This window comes from Silurus aristotelis (genome assembly GCF_946808225.1).
Source record: "Silurus aristotelis genome assembly, chromosome: 11".
Lineage (NCBI taxonomy): Eukaryota > Metazoa > Chordata > Actinopteri > Siluriformes > Siluridae > Silurus > Silurus aristotelis.
Window position 1 is genome coordinate 25,840,279 of NC_139584.1, and position 21,917 is coordinate 25,862,195.

Genomic DNA, 21,917 nt, shown 5'->3' on the forward strand with positions numbered 1-21,917 from the left:
AAGACTTCGGCCTTAAAAATCGGTCAATAAACAACAACATAAAGGACAGGGTTATTAATAATTGGCACCTGCGCTAGTGCTCTAGGCTGGGAATAATGTTTACTCACCGCATTACTGGAGCAGGTGTTAATAAAATGCATGCTGATAGCTTTATGTTGCCTTATCAGTAAGAGGGTGTTACTGCACAACTTCAAGATACAGCTTTTCATTCATTTATCGTCATACTAACATCCTTCCACAATGGTGCAATGTGATCCGTGTAACAAAAACACTCTTTAGAATGAGAAAAGAATGAGTCCTGTTTAGGAACCTATAAGAAAGTGGGGATACATGGATATTTTGCAAAGTGCATTAGATCTGATGCATTAGAACTTAATCACTAAATCATCTTCAGGTAAAAGAGTAATAAAGTTACTATATACTATACTATAGTTACTACATTATAGTAAGTAATAATTAATATAGATGTTATATACTATACTGTATTTATCATATACCAGATGCATTGTCATCTGTCTACATTGACAATTGCATAGCTTTTGTTTTACCTCATACACTGCTTAATTAATAATAAAATATCTTCCCCTTAATATAAAATGATTGGGTAATTCTTATTATAAGATCATTACAAAAGAAATATAAGAAAATTTTTTCTATAGATTAAAATAATTCATATTTTTCAACTCGTTTTCAAGCTTGACAGATCAGACCAAAAAAAGGGAAAAACGAATACGTAGAAATATGTTTAATTAACTTATATTTGTTTTATATTCTAAAAGAAAGTGTATATACATATATTTTCGTGGACACCTTGACCATAAGATGCCTGTGCTTTTTAAACATCCCATTCTAGATTTACTCCCTGTAGGTGGCGTTAGGAAGCCTGGGGTGAAGTCAGCATTCCAATTTATTTTAAAGGTGTTTAATAGGAATGAGGTCAGAGCTTTTTAGCAGACCTCTTAAGATCTTCCAATTTAACCCATGTAAACTATATCTTCATGGAGCTGGCTTTGCGCACAGGTACATTGTCATGGCTGGAACACATTCAGGAGAGGAACAATGAATGCTAACGCAGCCATAGACATCCTATACAATTGTGTGCCTCCAACGTTGTGGTATCAGTTTGAGGAAGAATTACGTATGGTTGAAAAAGTCAGGTGTCCTGATACTTTTAGTCAGTAAAGCGTATATATTTATATAAACTGTGAATAAAAATTTAATTATCAAAAGAGCGGAGTGGTTTCACTTTGTTCCAATTTTCTTATTGATTAATGTTCAGCATGTCATACTTTTATTGAGAAACATTTAGTAATTGCAAACACAACACAGTATCTTTGTTAAATATATGTATGGCACTATTATTGGCACTATGTATTCATATGAATATAAAATATTTGAAGTATATTCCCATTGGGTTTTTTTCAGGACATGGGTCCCTAGCCTGGGGTTTCAGACCTGTGGGGTCAACTGAAGAGAAGAGAAGAGTTGTTGTACATTAAATGTGAAGAATCTGGAAAGATTCTCTATAAAGGAACATTCCTCATTCACTCAGAGCTGCTATCTTGGAAAATGGGAGGTGGCAAAGCCTTCTTTGCTCATATTTACCTATGGTGCCAATGTTAATGGTGGGCACTGTAGCATTATTCTCGTCATGACACAACAAACACTTGCAACAACAAGACTTTATTGCACCGTTATATACTTATCAAACATCGACGTTGCTCACATGGACCCGAATATTGAGGAATAATTTCTCTTGCATGTCAAGTTCAATAAATAAACATAATTTGGGAAATTATTTACAGAAAGACAGAGCTGAAACTATACTCTAGAGATGCTGCAAGTATATCTGTGTGTATATGTATGTTAGTGTGTGCGTACGTGTGCATGTAAACATATACACATATACGTGTGTGTGTTTCTGCCTGTGTATGGATGTTTGTGTGTGTTTGCATGTGTGTGTGTCAGATGTGATGTGGCCCCAGGCGTAGCACTGAGAATGATCTGCGGTGTTTGCGCAGAAGCAGGCGGATCTTTTCGTCGTCCGAGTCGGGGTCAAGAGGTTTGTTGTATTCCTCGTCCTCCAGCTCAGTGTCTGAGGTGGCCTGTCTCTCGCCCCTGGATGCCTGAGTGGAGCTCGGCTCAGACACACTCTTCTTACGCCACTTAGTGCGACGGTTCTGGAACCACACCTGAGGGGGAACGCACAACCAGACACACACACACACACACACACACACACACACACACACACACACACACACACACACACACATACACACAGTGTCAACTCATCTAATAAATGGATACATAAAGAGCAGTGTGTGAGACACAGATCTCCAGGATTGTGTGTGTGTGTGTGTGTGCAGTACATCCTCTTCTACATTGAGAGATTTCTACTATAAAAGCATTATATAGTTAAACATTAACCCTGTATTTGTACTGCGACATTAAAGCTATTCTATTCTATTCTATTCTATTCTATTCTATTCTATTCTATTCTATTCTATTCTATTATGGTTCAAATTATTTATATTTTATTGTGTTCGACCCATTACCCATTGTAACCTAATTCTATTGTATTGTATTTTTTTTTATATATGTCTTAATTTTTATTCTAGTGTGATCAATTCTTAGTCATCTACTTTAATTCTATACTATTTGAATTCTAATATCAAATAATTTTTGTGCAAACTATTCTGTTCAATCTCCATCCTTCTGTGATTTAACCGTTTGTAATTGTATTTAATTATAGTTTAATTTATTTGTTATAAATTAATTTATTTGTTTGAATGTACTATCTATCTATCTATCTATCTATCTATCTATCTATCTATCTATCTATCTATCTATCTATCTATCTATCTATCTATCTATCTATCTATCTATCTATCTATCTATCTATCTATTGATTGCTTTCATGAAAAAATGAGGAAAAAAACTAAAGCAGAAACGTAAATAAAACCTAACCCTAAATCCTAAATTATATAATTCTGCACCACTTTACTGTAACCTCATTTAATTCACTTTAATTCTATTCTAATTTGTTCTGTTGAAATGTGCTCTTTTTTGTAATTCTGATCAATGTCAAGCTCTTCTCCTCATTTGATTCCATCCAATTCATTTCTGTTCTGGAAAACATGCTCATTTAATTTTGTTTTGTTTTGTTGCGTTTCATTTCATTTCGAAATCTTCCATTGGATTTCTATTCTAAATTGTTGTCTTATGCATTTGTAATTCTATTCCATTGCAATTAATTCTGCTCTGTTCTACTGCCATTTTTTCCAGTCTACTATAAAACAAATTTCAATAATTCTTTTTCAAAATATATAGTTGATAAAATACATTCAGTGTAAAACAGAAACAGAAATAAAAATAGAAATCAAATTTACAATTTAAGAGTCTTTTTAAGTAAATGTATATATAAAATGAATTTATATCAAACAAATTTGATATATACAGATGTTGCCATTAAAAATGCACGTCACAGGAAAACAAATCCTGTGACTTGACTGCTTTTCATTTAAAATTCTGTCACATCAAATTTATACAATTAGAGTTTATTAGGCCAAATAAGTGCAGAATCAGAAAATAATATAGAGTGATTGTGTGTGTGTGTGTGTGTGTGTGTGTGTGTGTGTGTGTGTGTGTGTGTGTGTGTGTGTGTGTGTGTGTGTGTGTGTGTGTGTGTATGACCACATAATTAGGCTGTGTCATCTTACTTTAACCTGTGACTCGGTCATGCCCAGTGAGTACGCCAATCTCGCTCTCTCTGGTCCTGCTAGGTATTTGGTCTGCTCAAAGGTTTTCTCCAGGGCGAAGATCTGATGGCCGCTGAACGTCGGTCTTGTGTGTTTCTTTCTGCCCGCCGTCTCAACAGGATGCCCACTGTCTACTAATCAACACAAACAAAACCCATCAGACCAATCCATCTATATTTACATTTTAATTTGCTTGGATCCTTTGTTAAGATTAAACAAATTAGTACATCAGCAATAAAGTCGTGTTCTATCGAGGTGTTTAATGAGGACATGTAGATGATTTTAGAATATCCAGTTCAAATATAAAAGAAATAAGCATTGCATTAAGTCAGGTTTCATATCTAACCGTAGGTTGCTTTAAACAAAAAAAGCCATGAATGTATATACTGCATGTGAATCTTATACTGAACTGTGTTTTAATACACAGGCATCCTGTTTAAACTCAATTTAACTGAATTATTTCAAGAGTGGATGTTCACATAGTTAGCAATGTACTTATTCTGTATTTTGTTCATAATGTATTTTAGTACACAGCTAAACAATTCAGAGGTTAATGCAAGGCGCTCAATCATTTTATAATTAGAATAAATAGCAACATTTAAATGTTAGTATTTTTACTTCTATTATAAATTAATAAGGATATGATCAGGTGTGTGCGTATGTTTGTGTGTGTTTGATTGAATTGATTAATACAATAATATTATTCATTGGTATCATTTAAATTTTATATTTAAGACTCAAGATTTCATCATTTATATAGTTTCTTTAATTATAATATTTAGTTATATATTATTTGCTAATAATATTATTTCAATTAAATTAATAACACACACACACACACACACACACACACACACACACACACACACACACACACACACACATTCACAATTACTGTATATACATATAGTTTAATTAAAACAATACTAAAATAAAACTATTATGCTAGTAATTTGCATATCAGTAATTATTCACAGATATCATGGAATATAAATTTGTCAATATTATAAAAATTTGACTATCATATTTTTTTTTTGTTGTAAATAATATTATATGTTAGAATGTATTATGTCACACATTTAATATTTAAAATCTATTTATCATATTTAAATGCCCCAATGATTAGAATGTGTTTGATTTTAGTTTGAATTTCATATCTGGTGTTATTTAGCTATAATGAACAAAACTAAAATAATAATTAGACAGGGATGCATTATGCTTATTGGATTTCTGAAGAAAATGTCTTAACTTAATGATGCTGATTTGTCTTACTGTTACTGCACTGTTGTCTGCCTCCTCTCCAGTCGTATCCTCCCTCCACCCAGCAGCTGGTGCGTCCCTTTACACCCGGACACTCAGTAGGTTTGGGGAAAGCACCCAGAGTTGTTTGGGTGTAATCCCGGTTATAATACACCCCCGGAGTGGGTACGGTGCCACTAAAACCCCCCATGCTGGAATATCCAGAGAGCAGTGTAGTATTACCCGGAGCTCCCACTACAGATCGACTCAGGATGTCGCTGATGCCGTGTGGTGTACCCGCCTGCAGCTGGGCGTTCAGGTTGCCGGGACTGAGCTTGTAGAAGCTATTGGACACTGAGTATTGGCACATGGGTGCCTTGATGTCCGTCGGGAACTGGTTCAAGCCGTTGTTGAAGAGGAATGACCCGGACAGGTTGGGCTCCATGGGAACCAGCGTGTGTCCTTCGTCTTTGTCCAGTAATGAAGGATCCAGGGTGAATATTTAATATTTAATGGCCGGAGGGATCTCACATGAAAGGCCAGCTTTGGTCTGATCCACTTCGGACTCTATGTCCTCCAGAAGAGTGTTCCTAAGTTTGTTTTGCTCTTGAGTCAGTATGAATCCTAAAATTTCTTCTCCGTAACTTTTACCTGTTTTGTTCCATAGTTTGTGCTGCAACTCCAAAGTCAACACCGAGCGTCTTGCCACCTTTAACCCAGTCCTGCAGACGAATGCCTTCGAAGCCAGCTCCTAGCTCTCAGGTCATAAATACGAGCTACCTTGCACAGATGTGGTGTTCATTTGATAATGATGACCAACGTTAGTGCTGCCGGGCCTCGACTGGACAAGCACATAGCACAGCACAGGGCCTGATTGGTCACTGCACAGGACGGCAGCTCAGGATTGGTCTGTGGCAGATTAATGGCTTTTTGAAGTGGCAGGGAGGGAATTAGTGAGTTTTTGATGGCCTCCCTGCCCTGTGTGTGGAGCAGCAGTAACACACCGGAGTGGAAAGAGATAGCACTTTAGGAGCCTGTCGTGGTCGTCGGTTTGATTTTGATTGCAGAATTGTGAGCTACAAATAGTGACTTAATGGATATTTGGTGGAACAGCTTTTACACCGAGCTTGTTATTTTGCTATATGCCATGTTGAACAACATGGACCTTTTTGCTTCATTTTTTTCCCTTGTTGTTTTCCATGAAAATGATGATAGATAGATAGATAGATAGATAGATAGATAGATAGATAGATAGATAGATAGATAGATAGATAGATAGATAGATAGATAGATAGATAGATAGATAGATAGATAGATAGATAGATAGATAGATAGATAGATCACTGAGATTACTCTCTTCATCAAAATGCATCATTCAGATTTTCCTGACTGGTCATGAAATAAGATGGAAACAGGACCAGTCAGCACTCAATCTACAGATTCTGATGATTTAGTTACAAATGACAAAAAAAGAAAATGCACTTTTCTGTCTTCTTTCGAATAGAAGTTCTCAATAAAGGCAGTTTCACCCAATGAGACTTTTTATGTAGTTGTAACAAATGAAGAGCCAATTTGAGTCTTACTCCAGCAATTAAGTTAAAGTATAACAACAATAAAAGAATATTTTCTTTATTTTCAACTTTAACCCTTGAACCCATACACACAGAATCTATGACAAACAGGTCAGTTACATATATGACGTTAGCTTTTTAGCCGAACCTGTGGACCACTAATCCATTCAACTGCCTGACAGAGCACATATTCGACTCGAAATGTCTTTGCAATTGTATTTAATAATCTGTAATGAGCTCCTATAAGTTTTTCAGCTGATTACCATTACCAGGTTTAGCTTCTTTTTTTTTTTATTAAGCTACAAATCTCCTGCTTATATGACACATTAGGGTTTTAGATTTCTACTTGAATAAAATGACAAAAAGTAAATACTTTTGAAAGTACTTACGTATAAAAACTATGAAAGCTGTTTATAAATAATCGATGCAATTCAATGTTTCATCCTTTCGTACATTACTGTATATCTTTATATGGATTTGCATGCATGATTTAATGACTGGTTATCAGTTAATGCAATTTAGTCTATGATTCGCTATTCACAGGTGGGAAAGAACGGGAGGGTTTTTTGAAATATACTGGAGTACAAATTTCCCAAAATGAAATGAAACGTACAAATACTTATGAAATGTAAAAAAAACGTAAATATCCTTATTACCTGCCAAAGGTGGTTTATCTCAGAGCATTAACTTACCTGGCAATATGAGGAATAAAAATGTGTGAATTTGATTTATTGTTTTAAAATGGACACTCAAATAGCTTATTCAGAATTATTACCTTTCACATTTACCTCTTAGTTCTCTCACTACAAATGTTTTATTCTACAGATTTCTTGTCAAGTTGTTTGGAAACACAATGTGTTGTTGTTTTTTTTACATTACATACAGTTGCACTGAGGACTGGAACTCTGACACAATTTTCTCTTTGAACAGATTGTAACTGGGTGGAGCGAAAGTACAAACAGGTTTGCTTAGCCACTTATTACACCCCTAATAACGTCATTGCTAAAGCAAAATATTTTAAATATTATGTCCCACAAAATCTGTAGGTGTGTACTAGCAAGAAATAACAGTCACAAATATATTTAATACCTACCCATTAATAATCATAAAAATCCCCCAGTAGAGAAATGAACCAAATAACATACACTTTATGGTACTGAAAGTCTTGGAACACCATAAGATGAACTATTAGATTTGTATGTGCTTTTTGAAGATCTCATTCCATATTTAGTTCCCATTTGCGGTTATAATAACCTCCACTCTTCTGGGAAGATGTTCCACTAGATTTTGGAGTGTGCTTGTGGAGATTTGTGCTCATTCAGGGTGTTAGTAAAGTCAGGTACTGATGTAGGTGAGGTAAGAAGGGCTGGGGTGCAGTCAGTGTTCCAATTCATCCCAAAAGTGTTCAGTAGGTTTGAGGCCAGAGTTCTGGAAAAGTCAGGTGTCCCAATACTTTTGTCTGTACAGTGAAGGTTTAGTTTATATGTAATTACAACATACAATAAAAACGTTTTCATGAGACTATCTATCTATCTATCTATCTATCTATCTATCTATCTATCTATCTATCTATCTATCTATCTATCTATCTATCTATCTATCTATCTATCTATCTATCTATCTATCTATCTATCTATCTATCTATCTATCTATCCAGCTCTTTAGCCAAATTCCTCATAAAAATCCTTGCACAAGATTCTGTTTTATATTCTATCCACTCTACCATGAATATTGCAATTTTTACACATTTATTGATTTGGATCAAGATTAATGAATAAATGATGACAATTTACATATAATCTTCACCGAAATACATTCAGTGGTCATTAAGATGCAATATTTGAAATGTGCATACTGGAAAGTTTTTTTTTTTCTGATTACTTAAAAGACTGATGTAACTGACTGTAAACACCTTATGTATAAATATCGTTTCATTCTCATAAGATACAACATGCAATTTACAAAACTTTTCCACAACATATAATGATGTATACAATAGACAATAATTTAAAGGAAGCATGAATAAAAATAATTTTCTGATTTATTCCCTCTTCACCCCTGTCACTGTTCTTTTGGTTGATGGCCTCCTCGAGGCAGAGTTATAGATATGTCATCTTTTTTTCCGTTTAATAAAACCGAATTGAGTGGTGACTCAACATTTGGGATATTTTATAAGCAAAGTGTAACTTGTTCCAAAACTTTTCCTGTCCATTAAAAAAGGCATAAAAAGTTATCACAGGACCACAATATTTGTTAGTTCATCATCATCATCAACATCATCATCATCTTCTTCCTTATGATCATCGTCATTATGATAATGACCAACATCATTATCAGTCTTTTGCTGTCTGTCTGCATAGATATACACACCCACACACACACACACACACACACACACACACACACACACACACACACACACACACACACACACCCACACACACACACACAGATGGTACATATCTATCAAACTGAAGCAGTCGTTCCTGTTTGTCAAAAAGCACTGGGTGTGATGAGCAGCTAAAATGGGTCTGATTAACAATCAGAACCCAACCTTTTTTTTCATACCATTCATTTCCCTTTCACATTTCTCAGCTTCTTGTAACCACAAAGCAAAATGTTGGTCTGTCAACTCACTCTGACTGAAGCATTATTAACAGATATTCCAGACTTTACAGTCAGATTCGGTCTTCTTATTCCAGTCACGCATGAAAGGTGAATATTTTGAGATTTAAGAACATTTGTTAATTTATTTATTCATTCACTGGAAACACATTCTGTTAAATAAACACCGCCTAACAAATAACCTATATATAACAATGATTATAAAGACAACACTCACTAAGACGACAACACAAATTTATACAGCACTGACCCACATTAACACACCAACCTGCCAATGACAACCCATTTAGAAACAATCAAATGACAACCCCCGAGAGTAAAGTATATGAGTTACTAGGGAAACCCCGAACTCATCTCCAGGGTGGTAAAATAAAGTGTTATCTGGCACTGAACAGATAGTACATGCATGGCAAAGTACTTGAGCACGGTGACTAATTCAAAACTGAGACACCTCGAAGAAGTACAGACTCTGTAAGGATGGTCTGATCAAGGAGACGGGGTGACGCACAAAGTAATGGCTGTCCCCAAGAGCAGAGACTGTGACAGCAGTGTACACTGAAGACAGAGTTTTCCCCTTCATTGAATGCACTAAATACATCTACATTCAAATAAATCGGATTATCCCTCATTTTAACTCCCTCTCAGTCCCCGAGAAACTGCCCCACCTACTGGAGGAGCACAGAAAAACCTGCACACTCGCAAAACAACTACTTACACACCTGCAACCAGGTGAGGAAGGTTGTGTGACCATGTAATTCAGTATATGCAACACACACACACACACACACACACACACACACACACACACACACACACACACACACACACACACACACACACACACACACATACATACATATGAACATACATTATTTTATTACATTTTCTTTTCTTTTTATTAAAACTACTTATTTTACTTACTTATCTTACATATTCTTGCCTTTTTTACTCCGTATGTTCCTATCTTATTTTTATTTTGCCTTTTTTTAATAAATTATATTAAAAAACATAAGTACAAAAAACAAAAATCCATGAAAAAATTTCTAAAGATATGAAACTTATTAGGCCTGGTGTTGGCCTGCTATGCGCACTTTGTGTATGTGTGTGTGTGTGTGTGTGTGTGTGTGTGTGTGTGTGTGTGTTTGTGTATATAAATACCGACCAGAAAACCCCAAAACTTCCCATGGAAAGTCCAGCCCATTGACATATGTCCACTAGGGGGCTCCCAACTAAATTCTTCGGCTTATTGATTTATATGTTTGTTTGCATATTTGTTTGTTTGTTTATTTATTTATTACCTAACCTTTTAGTAGTTAGCCCAGAATGTGCATAGATTCATAAAATGTACTTATAAAATCTGCATAATCATGAGTCACTGAACCCAGATCTCTCCAGGATAAAGCTGTTCTGCTGTTAATAAGGCATGTAGTTATAAAGAGACAATTTACAATAATATCTTGTAAATCCTTTACAAAAGTGCTCAGTGTGGTTCAGTTCATTCGCGTAAATAAAAAAAAATACAAATTTTGAACACATTTCAATAAAATAAACGAAAAGAACAGTTTCGTTTTTTATAATCTGAAATATTTGAAGTACATGAAGTAAAATCTTACATCTTAAATAAAATAAAATCTTAAATAGTAATTTTCAAAATTATAGGACACTAATTCTAAGCAAATGTATCAGCTGCTTTGTATGAAAGATCAGATTTACCTCATGTCTAATCTCTTTTATTAAAGTATGTAATCAAATGACACTCAATGGATTTAAACTAAAATGGATCAGCAGGTTTTGCTCACCAGATAATAAAAAATCTGACATTCTACCTACCTACCTGCCTACCTATTTATTTAACTATCTGTCTGTCTGTCTGTGTTGATTAACCAAATCAACACCTAGTACCTCCCCATAGAAGGGTTGCTACCAAGTACCAAGAACGTTCTTGTTAAAATGTCTATAGAAGTGACATTGTATTATTTATAAAAAAAAAAAAAAAACAGATTTAAGATTGATATAAGGTTTTTCAAACAGCTCTAAGTTCTTGGTTCTGCTTACACTTTTCTTTTTTTTTTACAGATTAAGGCCAAATAAACAATATTTTTGTTAATCCTTTACAATGCTACACTCTTCCATGGAGAAGTTTGGTCTGTTCTCAATGCTCAAGAATAAGAAATGTTTTGTTTTCTCTGTTTGGCATCACTGTCCAACTATTACTTATAAACTTCAGCATTTTCAGCTGTATTCTGCATCCTGATCTTACAAAATAACTACAGGTTGGGCTAGTGTTGGTGCCAGTGGTTTTTTTTTTTTTTGTTTAAAGAAACGTGATGTTTGTGTAGAAGTTCAGGCATTTGTTTGGACTTGTCTCAACAGATATGCACTGCAGCTTTAGGCTTATTGTACATCCAGTGTGTCAGGTTTCTCAACACTGAAAGGGAAGGCTACTGTTTTACAAACTGTTTTTATTCCTATTAAAAATCCATGTAAAGCAGTTGACTATTTTCTCTACGACTTTAAGGAATTTTTCTTTTGTTTTTTTTTGGCCCAGCCTCTTTCATGAGTCATTACTTTCTTTTTGCAGGTATTAATGGCTTAGAAGAAATGCTACTTTACTTATGGAAAATCCAGACCTATAGATCTTCAGGATTTTCTGCTTGTTCAGCGTGTGTGAAAGTGTTAACATTTAATGGGAAAGAAAGAAATGAGTGAGTATATTTACTACATCCCACAGCCTGACTATGAGCTTCACATAGAGTAACTTGAGTTTATGTTTCATTTTGGATGGTGGTTCTTATGCGTGCCACAGAAATCTTCAAGTGCACATAAGATGTAGTGGAGATACGGTATAAAAAAGAAAACTGTCAGCTTTATGGGAGTAATAATTTTTATGCATTAAATTGCCACTGCAACATCAAGCAGCAAGAATTCAGGAAACATTATGTATAGTATCGATAATGTATAGAAAATATTGTCAAAATTATAATGTTTCTAACTGTGAGTAGACTTTATTAACCATTATCAGCAGGAATAGTGACATTAGTAAGAATTTAGCTAAAAAGCTTTTGCCAACAGGGAACGGAAACAAATAATCACCATTAGCATGATTAGTGACGTTAGCATTTTTTCTGAGCACGTTTTCTATAATCATTATAGATTTTTGCTGTTTATAAAACAAAATTAAATTTTTTAAACAGCGTAGAAACTATTGTGACTGTTACTGACATGAGAGACATATGTTTAATATTCATTCCAAACTGCTACTGTTACTAACAGTCAAGTTGTTTAGCCACTGTAGCATGATCTGCGGTCTTAGCATTTTTGACTGAAACAGTGTTTTATCCTATAAATGTTAAATAAATCCTGAAGTGATGAACTTAATTAATTAATTAAACATTTTTAGGAAAAGGGAACACTTTAAGTTCTTACTAAAATACAGATTCAGATATTTTACTAAAATCCATGGATTTGTCCAGATGTCTCACTAAAATCTCTGTCCAGTTAAATCCCAGTCTAGCTGTCTTATTAAAATCCCAATCCAGCTGTCTTAATTAAATTCTTGTCCAGTTTTTTGCTAAAATCTCCGTCCAGCTAAATCCAAGTCTAGCTGTCCTATTAAAATCCCTGTCTAGCTGAATTAATTAAATTCTTGTCCAGTTGTCTTGCTAAAATCCCTGACCAGGTGTTTTAGTTAAATCCTTGTCCAACTGTCTTACTAAAATCCCTGTCCAGCTAAAATCCCTGTCTAGCTGTCTTTCTAAAATGACTGTCCAGCTGTCTCAATAAAATACTTGTATGCCTATTTGACTAAAATCCCTGCCCAGCTGTCTCACTAAAGTCCTTGTGTGTCTGTCCTACAAAAATCCCTGTCCAGCTGACTTAGTAAAATCTCTGTCTGGCTTTTTTACAAAAATCACCATCTGGCTATCGCATCATAATTCCTGTCCAGCTGTCTCACAAAATTTCTTGTCTGGTCTTACTAGAGTTAATAAATTTGTTCACTAAGCACAGGTACATCATGACCTACATAAAGCCACCTAATTGTGATCACATTTTTAATTCTCTGAATTGTTCCTCTACCAGAGAAACATGGCATTTGTGGCAGCCGCTGCCTGGGTCCCATGAAATTCCTTTCAGGAGCGGAAGAAAACGCAAGGTCTCTCGCTTCCAAGGACACCATATCCTATAAATGTTAAATAAATCCTGAAGTGATGAACTGAATGATTAATTAAACATTTTTAGGAAAAGGGAACACTTTAAGTTCTTACTAAAATACAGATTCAGATATTTTACTAAAATCCATGGATTTGTCCAGATGTCTCACTAAAATCTCTGTCCAGTTAAATCCCAGTCTAGCTGTCTTATTAAAATCCCAATCCAGCTGTCTTAATTAAATTCTTGTCCAGTTTTTTGCTAAAATCCTTGTCCAGATGTCTTAGTTAGGTCCTTGTCCAACTGTCTTACTAAAATCCCTGTCCAGCTTAATCCCTGTCTAGCTGTGTTATTAAAATCCCTGTCCAAATGTCTCACTAAAATCTCCATCCAGCTAAATCCAAGTCTAGCTGTCCTATTAAAATCCCTGTCCAGCTGAATTAATTAAATCCTTGTCCAGTTGTTTTGCTAAAATCCTTGTCCAGATGTCTTAGTTTAGTCCTTGTCCAACTGTTTGACTAAAATCCCTGTCCAGCAAAAATCCCTGTCAAGCTAAATCCCTGTCTAGCTGTGTTGTTAAAATCCCTGTCCAGATGTCTCACTAAAATCTCCGTCCAGCTAAATCCAAGTCTAGCTGTCCTATTAAAATCCCTGTCTAGCTGAATTAATTAAATTCTTGTCCAGTTGTCTTGCTAAAATCCCTGACCAGGTGTTTTAGTTAAATCCTTGTCCAACTGTCTTACTAAAATCCCTGTCCAGCTAAAATCCCTGTCTAGCTGTCTTTCTAAAATGACTGTCCAGCTGTCTCACTAAAATACTTGTATGCCTATTTGACTAAAATCCCTGCCCAGCTGTCTCACTAAAGTCCTTGTGTGTCTGTCCTACAAAAATCCCTGTCCAGCTGACTTAGTAAAATCTCTGTCTGGCTTTTTTACAAAAATCACCATCTGGCTATCGCATCATAATTCCTGTCCAGCTGTCTCACAAAATTTCTTGTCTGGTCTTACTAGAGTTAATAAATTTGTTCACTAAGCACAGGTACATCATGACCTACATAAAGCCACCTAATTGTGATCACATTTTTAATTCTCTGAATTGTTCCTCTACCAGAGAAACATGGCATTTGTGGCAGCCGCTGCCTGGGTCCCATGAAATTCCTTTCAGGAGCGGAAGAAAACGCAAGGTCTCTCGCTTCCAAGGACACCATATCCTGCACAGGCCGACTCGCTTTTCTTTGTCGTTCTGTAAAAGTAAACGAGAAGGTCAGGATACAATTCGAAAGCTTGCCACAAGACGAACACAGAGCTATCGGGATCGGCTTTACAAATGACTCACCATTAACCAGTACAAGGAGCCAGAGGCACAGGACACGATCCTGCTTGGTGCCTCTTCCTGAGGACTTGTGCTTGCCTTTTGCAGAAATCGAGTTTTGGTTAAACTATGCAGTGTATGTGATCATCCGGGCAAGCGATCGGACAAAATATTACATGAAAGCAGAAGGACTAAATCTTCATGAGCCGATTTTTGTTTTCCTGGATTTTTGTGGGAGTACGAGCAAAGTGCGTCTCTTGGGTACGTTTACATTTACATTTATCGCATTTGGCAGATGCCTTCATCCAGAGTAATTAACTCCCTTGCTCATATGCCTAGGATTGGATTGGTATCTTGAAGGTGCTGGGATTTGAACTCACAATCACAACAAGAACAGCATCTACAACAATATTGATATTGTGATTATTAGTAGTAGTATTCATATTATTTGTTTTATTTATTTGTTTGTTTATTTTGTTTGCTAATTAATGCTATAATACAGGTTCGAGGAAGGGGAGTCGCACATCCTGCCCTGTTTATCTATCAGGCCTAGCTAATGGAATAGAAACAAAGGAGCAAGCGCTTGCAGAGAACCTTCTTAACCTCAAGCTCATCTCTGATGATAATGCAAATTCAGGTCAGTGTGCCAGTGTTTTATTTATGAAAATATATATTTTTTTCTAATTCATGATTGTCAATATCATTTTATGTTCTGATGCAGTAATGCTATATCCTATGCTATCTGATAAACTAACACCAAATAATTGCAGTCTCAGGTTATTAGTTGTTTGTCAGTATTTTATAAACCTTATATACTGAGACAAATGGATTAATAATCACAAGATTACTTAATAATACTCAAAATAATAATGTCAAATCAGGTGGAAATAAACAATTGCATTAAACATTCAAATTTATTTTAACAAACCTCAGTGATATTCCTTCTCACAATGGAACATAATATCCAATTAGGCACAAGGGTTGACTTGGTGGAGAAACTCCTGTAATGCTGTTTTTAATTTCGACAATCTTTTTAGATCTGTGCAAGCTTTATAAACCTCTGCATGAGAGGAACCCAACTGTTAAATCTTTATCATTTTTGCTTTCAGACCAAACAGTTTCCAGAGAAGCACCACCAAGTCACACGACATCACATACTTTTGAAACAGCATCTACTCAACGATCAGCTCCAGCCAGAAACAGAGGTTTAAAGAGAAGGCATCAGTCCTCAGTGGTAATCATTCATCGATTAATTATATACTGTATGTGAGATATCACATAGCATCAGTAGCTGCTTCATATGTATCTTTAATGTAACATTTAGCTATTCATTGAGATGTGAATCGCATCGGCGTTATGGAGATGCACATCCCTAAAGTAGTGCAAACTGCAACCATGATGCATTAGATACATTCAGTAGATGCAAATGTGAAAATTGCAAATCTAATATAAGGTTGTGTGTGTTGGACAGCAACAGTTCAATGCTGTATACACATGCAAACGTGAGGAAAGTCAGTATTCTGCAGAACATTAGATCAATTCATCATCATCATACAAACACAGTTGTGACACTGATCAATTTCTTTCTTTTTACTAAGCAATGCGTTGTGTTTATCATTACCATTAGAAGGAGTCGGATGTGACGTCATTGCTGAGAACATTTCAACAGCAGTATCTCATCTCCAGTGAGCTACATGTGATGGTCTCGAGAAAAAGGCTTTTGAAGAGCGTGCTCGATACTCTATCCAACAAAAACTTCTCCTGGACTAAAAAACCACACATTGAGTTTGTTGGCGAGGAGGCTTTTGATAATGGTGGCCCCAGAAGGGAGTTTTTTAGGTAGGTTTTAACAATCTCTCTGAGTGGAAACATGGCAATACTGTCCCTTATCAATCAGCCAATCATGGGTGACTGTAAGATCATGTGAGATAGGGCCTTACATTAAAAGTGCTAAACTTCCCCCTCCGTGGTTGGTTGTGTGAATGGAAAGAGTTGGGAAAAAATCACTGACACGAATCTTTGATCATATTAGAAACTAAAGTGTTTCTCCTAATGCATTCCTTCTAGACTCCTGATGATTGAGGTACATAGCAGTATGGGTATTTTTGAGGGAAAACCAAAACACTTGCTCTTCACTTATGACCAGGCTGCTTTGCAGCAGCGCAAATATGAACAAGCCGGGAAGCTGGTAGCTTGGTCCATCATTCACGGAGGGCCAGGACTTACAGCTCTGGACACTCATCTTTACCAGCTTATGTGCGGTGCAGAGATGGAACTGACGGATTTTGACTGGCGTCTCATTCCAGATGCGGATGTCCAAAGCAAAGCACGCAAAGTATGCCCTTTGTTTCCATTGTAGATTAGTTCTCTTTTCATTCCATATAAATCCATGTGTATCTGAAAACATGCTAATCTAATATCTCCTGTATCTTCTCAGATCTTATCTTGTACGACAGCTGAACATATCTGTGCTCTGCAAAGAGAATTAGGAGACTGGATCTGTGATTGTGGATTCCCGGGCATTTACAGACCAAATGTTTGCATCGAAGACGTTCCGAAGATTTACTCTTATATCGTGAGGCACTATGCTTATCTCAGGTAATGTATTAGAAGCACGAGAAATGTTCTGCATGAGGTTAATATGGATGTTTTCAAACCACTGGAGGTGGAATCATTGTGACCAACAAATGTATGAATGTGTGATTTGCTTGCAAAGGGTTCAGGAGCATGCAGATTGGAATGTACCAATGACAGAGAAAGGCATTTCTTATCGCCATCTCTGGTTTCACGCAAGACTGGCGCAAAAAAAAAAAAAAAAAAATCACATCAGGGTCATGTTTTTTTTTTAATTTATACAAAAAAATACATATATAATAATTCTCGATACTGATTGGTTGGAAATGCGTTGAAGATCTGATGAAGGCCAACTGTAATACAAATATAAATATAAAATGTATATAAATATAAAATATATATTTATATATGCTTTTATCAACCAATGCTTTACAAGCTCATTCCTTGTATGCAGGAATCTCCACAGAATCTAAAGTTTATATGAAATAAAAAAAACATTTTTAAAGTACTGATATTTAGCTGTTGACAAAACTGAAGATTTTTACTTTTTGTTACAATTATGAAAGAAGACTTCAGTGCCAATGCCTTTTGACAATTTATTAACACAGCAAAGTCTTAAAGACATGGGGCTTTACTATAGAATGTAGATAGAAACATTGAAAATGCATGTCGTGTAAATTTTTTATAAATTATTCAATTTTTATGTAATAATTGCATAAAAATGCAATGTCTAGAATTGATTTTAAATGTACACATTTTTAGGGTGTTAAATATGATCAACCAGTTCACGGAAGGCTTGAACTCCTGCGGAAAGCTGTGGGATATTGTGAAGACAAACTGGATCGATTTCCTGCCCGTTTTCACCAAAACGAGCGAACGGATATCGCGGGCCACCTTCAGATCCCTTTTTGAAATCAGCTATAGTGCGCAAGGTACGAAGAGGAGAGAGGAAGAAGAGGAAACCGTGTACTGCTGGGAGCTGATGCTGAAGATGATCGAGGGTGAGAGTTACCTTCTCATGTTTTTTTCCATGCGTTTAGTCCTGAGAGTGAGAACTTAGCACATAATAGGAAAAGCAGGAAATATGATATGATCATTACATCATTGTCACTTGTGCAATGTTGTGCGTGCGTGGTGAATAATTGCACACCGGATTCTAAACAATAAGTCGTGTTTGCTTAACCTTTTCCACAGATAAAGAAACCAAGTTGCGTTTCGAAGAGCTGCTTGTTTTTATCACAGCTGCAGATGAGATTCCAGTGTTGGGATTCCCCGAAAAACTCAGTATCCACTTTTACCAACAAGAGACAAGAGGCTTACGTCTGCCGTACACTTCCACATGCATGATGGGACTTTTCCTTCCTCGAGGTGTAAGGAGTCATGCAGAGCTCAACAAGATGCTGCTGAGAGCAGTCAGAGACTCGTGTGGATTTGGAAAAACATGACTGAATTTGAATACAAAACTAGGTGTTGGTATTGCTGTACTATTAAAAATTGTAAGCATTCATTCGTTTTTCTGCAGGGGTTTGTGTAACCCTCAATGGACTTCCTGTTGTTGTGCCAAGAGGAACTGAGCTTGTTTTTTTAAGGCTCAGGATTTTTTTTTTTTGGTTTTTGTTTTTAATCATAAGACCATAGTCAAAGGGAAAACACAATTATTTCTGTAGTATTGAATGTACAAATCTTTGGTGTTTGTATAGCATTGTATAAAAGAAGACCTGAATGAAGAATATAATTTTTTAATATCATTTTCGGACTACAAATAAAAAAACAAACATTTTGTATGTTGTTATATTTATGGTTATTTGCATAAACATGCCTCTGCATAGCTATAATACTGTTGATAGTGAAAATAAAAATCCATATATTTTTGATGGATTTTCTTGTTGAATTCTATTAATAAGAAATGTAATATGTATAACAGAATTACACTCTAATAATAAAGACTGTTGTTTTATTAGACATACACAAGGTTCAAGCAACACCTACAAAGCTATTTATGGTTACAAACATTTAAACATTTTAGGCCAGGGTCATCAAGTAGGAGTGGAACCATGTGAGAATTTTAGCAGTCTGAATAAAATACTTGGGAGGAAAAAAAATTCAAATTACACATTCTATTGCTTTAAGAGTAAAAATATCAGTAAGTCACATCAGCTCCCGGGGCCAAAGTCATGATGAGATGAGGCCCTTAACCCTCACATGCGTAATTGTAAGTATATCTGGATAAGGGTGTCTGCCAAATACCTTAAATGTAAATTCTTCATTTCTCTAACTTCATAGCATTTTCAGAGCACTCTGAATATTTATATGCCTCATTCTTTTGCTGTTTAAGAAGAAGTCAGATTACATCACTGGAATCCAGGGTACTTCCAAAGGTCTATTGGGACAATAAGGGCATTTCCTGCTCTTGCCTTTAAGCATTTGGGTGGCCATGTACAGAATCTACTTGTATATAATGTATATCATGTAGTTCAAATCATTATTTATACTACATATAATTTCAAACCTGAAATAAAAATACTTTGTTACTGTACTTAAGTACATTTTCCAGGTATCAGTACTTCACTATTTATTTTTCGGACAATGTTTTACTTTCGCTCATTAAATCTCACATTTTCAAACCAGCTTTCTTACTTTAGTTTTAATCTATTTGGTGATATGATCAATATTTCTTCTTTTCATTGGACACCGTTTTCAGCCCAACAACCTGTTTCTTGTCATTGCACAGCTTTGTTTTTTTTAATCGACCACTGGTGTATCATTTCCCGCCTCTCACACACCACAGATGTAGGCTAGCCTACGAAGCTAACAATGAACAAGGCAGAAGGCAACAAAAGTCTGGGGTTAACGTGAATGAGACAGAGGAAGTCAGCGACGTAAACATGACTAAGAACAGAGACAGTCCTGATCACCTGATCATCATTATCTTTGCTCTGCTTGTGTTCTATATGGTGGATTTTCAGCCTGGATACATTCATAAGATAACAAAATCTGACATTCTTTTGTATCAATATATTAATATGACGGTCCAGTTACCACTGTGACACTAAAACATGTAGTAGTAAAGGCTACTTTTTAATTAAGAACATGCCAGAGCCCAAATATATTTATTTTAACTTGAGTGAAAAAGTGTAGTCAGAACTTCAACTTTTACCAGAGTCTTTTAAAACATAATTATCTGTACATCTACTTGAGTGATGAATGCATGCACTTTTGCCATCTCTGGGTTTCACTTTGCATTTCTCTTCTCTTCTTACTTTCCTTCTCTCTCTCTCTCTCTTGGATGTCTGAGTCATGCTGTCTGAATTTTAGCTCAGGTGCTTTACTCTTATGCAACTCAGAACCATGTTTTCATACATACACATGCCAAGTAGCTTACGTCGTTTAAAACTTTTTAAAGCCACACATTTTCCTGAGTTTCCTGAATTTCTTGAGTAAAAGTGGCCTGTCTGAGAAAACACTTTGTAATGTCTGAAAGGAAGATCATTAATTAAATCAAATCTCAGCACCAGCTTACTACTACTACTGCTTGGGCCCTGAGCAAAGCCTATAACTCTCAGCTGCTCAGTTGTATAAACCACATAATAGTAAGTTGCTCTGGATAAAAGCATCTGCCAAATGCCAGAAATGTAAAGTAATGTAATCTAATGTAACGATAGCACCTTCTTTGAAGGATGCCAACATAATGCCTTTATAAGAGCCACACTCTAAGAACTAGATGCTATAAAGAAAAATGTGTAAAATTGTGCTCATTTGCTTACCTTCATTAGCTGCACTTATAGAATTTATATATAATTAAGCACATGGTACTAAACGTTCAGTACATGTTTTTAGTGAACTGATTTTCCAAAATGCTGTAATATGATTTCTAATACCTAAAGGATTAATCGTGATTTGTCAGATCACAGCACAACTCAAATTCCAAATCCCAGTAAACATGACCACCATGGACTTCATATACGCTACAGTGATCTCATTCACCAAACTACTGATTAAGCACACCTTTATACAGTTTCACACTCACACACACTCACCCTGCAGTATAATGAGACTATGTTTAAGTCAGATTTTTTTTGCTACTCCAAACTTGTTTAGCTTGTTGGTTGATCGTCTGACCTACTGCCTGTTTTCTGACCTCAAGCCTAAACTTGCACATGAATCTGTCTGGTCCAGTTTACAGGTTTCTATTTGTAACACACTTATGAAAACCATATCTTTATTAAAATACCACTAACATCCAAGTTTGCATAGAGCCTCTGATTTCGACAAAGTCCTTCACAAATTCTACAAGGGATCATTGCTTTATAAAATGTTTATGCAGTGCAAATGAATGTACTACTGTACTGTATATGTAGGCACTCAGTTCTACTCAATGTTCAAATCAAGCTTTTCCATCACCCAATAGGTAACATATTAAATGTACTGTTTGCTGAAAGTATATGCTCTTTGGATTAGGCTTTGTATTAATTTAGCATAAGTTTTTGTAGTAAATCATTATTTGAAACAACCAGAAAACGTCAGTAATCAAGCAGAACATGACTGCACTTGTCAGGAGCAATATTCATTGACATTAGCGCATGCTTGTTTATGTGTTTCACACTGGTCACATGCAGTAGATTCACTGTCAGGGAGCAATGGGAATATGTTGAACAGATATATAACACATACAGTATCTATCTATCTA

General features: G+C 35.7%; 2 protein-coding genes across 3 annotated transcripts; one reads left to right on the forward strand and one right to left on the reverse strand.

Moving 5' to 3' along the window:
• Window positions 1–1,917: 1,917 nt before the first annotated feature.
• nkx6.3 (NK6 homeobox 3) lies at window positions 1,918–6,293 on the reverse strand. The gene is made up of 3 exons (XM_083553733.1): window positions 5,034–6,293; window positions 3,723–3,895; window positions 1,918–2,192 (listed from the first exon to the last, which is right to left on the reverse strand). Exons 1-3 carry the CDS (start codon window positions 5,443–5,445, stop codon window positions 1,965–1,967), a joined length of 813 nt encoding a protein of 270 aa, XP_083409859.1. The 5' UTR covers window positions 5,446–6,293; the 3' UTR covers window positions 1,918–1,964.
• Window positions 6,294–11,525: 5,232 nt separating this feature from the next.
• On the forward strand, window positions 11,526–19,012 carry LOC310732786 (G2/M phase-specific E3 ubiquitin-protein ligase-like). Of its 2 annotated transcripts, XM_083553449.1 has the most exons (10): window positions 11,526–11,679; window positions 11,778–11,901; window positions 14,456–14,917; window positions 15,159–15,293; window positions 15,766–15,890; window positions 16,284–16,495; window positions 16,724–16,991; window positions 17,094–17,254; window positions 17,993–18,231; window positions 18,425–19,012. In XM_083553449.1, the coding sequence occupies exons 2-10, from the start codon at window positions 11,883–11,885 to the stop codon at window positions 18,673–18,675; spliced, it is 1,872 nt and encodes a 623-aa protein (XP_083409575.1). In that variant the 5' UTR covers window positions 11,526–11,679; window positions 11,778–11,882; the 3' UTR covers window positions 18,676–19,012. The 2 variants fall into 2 exon arrangements, with proteins under 2 accessions (XP_083409575.1, XP_083409576.1); XM_083553450.1 differs by having other exon boundaries at window positions 11,580–11,901.
• The last annotated feature ends 2,905 nt before the right edge of the window (window positions 19,013–21,917 follow it).

Excerpts from the sequence above, each read along its gene's own strand:
- nkx6.3 (XM_083553733.1), bottom strand. The coding sequence starts at position 5,445 with ATGGAGCCCAACCTGTCCGGGTCATTCCTCTTCAACAACGGCTTGAAC. Across the intron at positions 3,896-5,033 it reads CAGACAACAGTGCAGTAACA|TAGACAGTGGGCATCCTGTT; the intron begins GTAAGACAAATC and ends TGTGTTGATTAG. Across the intron at positions 2,193-3,722 it reads TGACCGAGTCACAGGTTAAA|GTGTGGTTCCAGAACCGTCG; the intron begins GTAAGATGACAC and ends GTTCCCCCTCAG.
- LOC310732786 (XM_083553449.1), top strand. Across the intron at positions 14,918-15,158 it reads GAGCAAAGTGCGTCTCTTGG|GTTCGAGGAAGGGGAGTCGC; the intron begins GTACGTTTACAT and ends GCTATAATACAG. Across the intron at positions 16,992-17,093 it reads TCCAAAGCAAAGCACGCAAA|ATCTTATCTTGTACGACAGC; the intron begins GTATGCCCTTTG and ends GTATCTTCTCAG.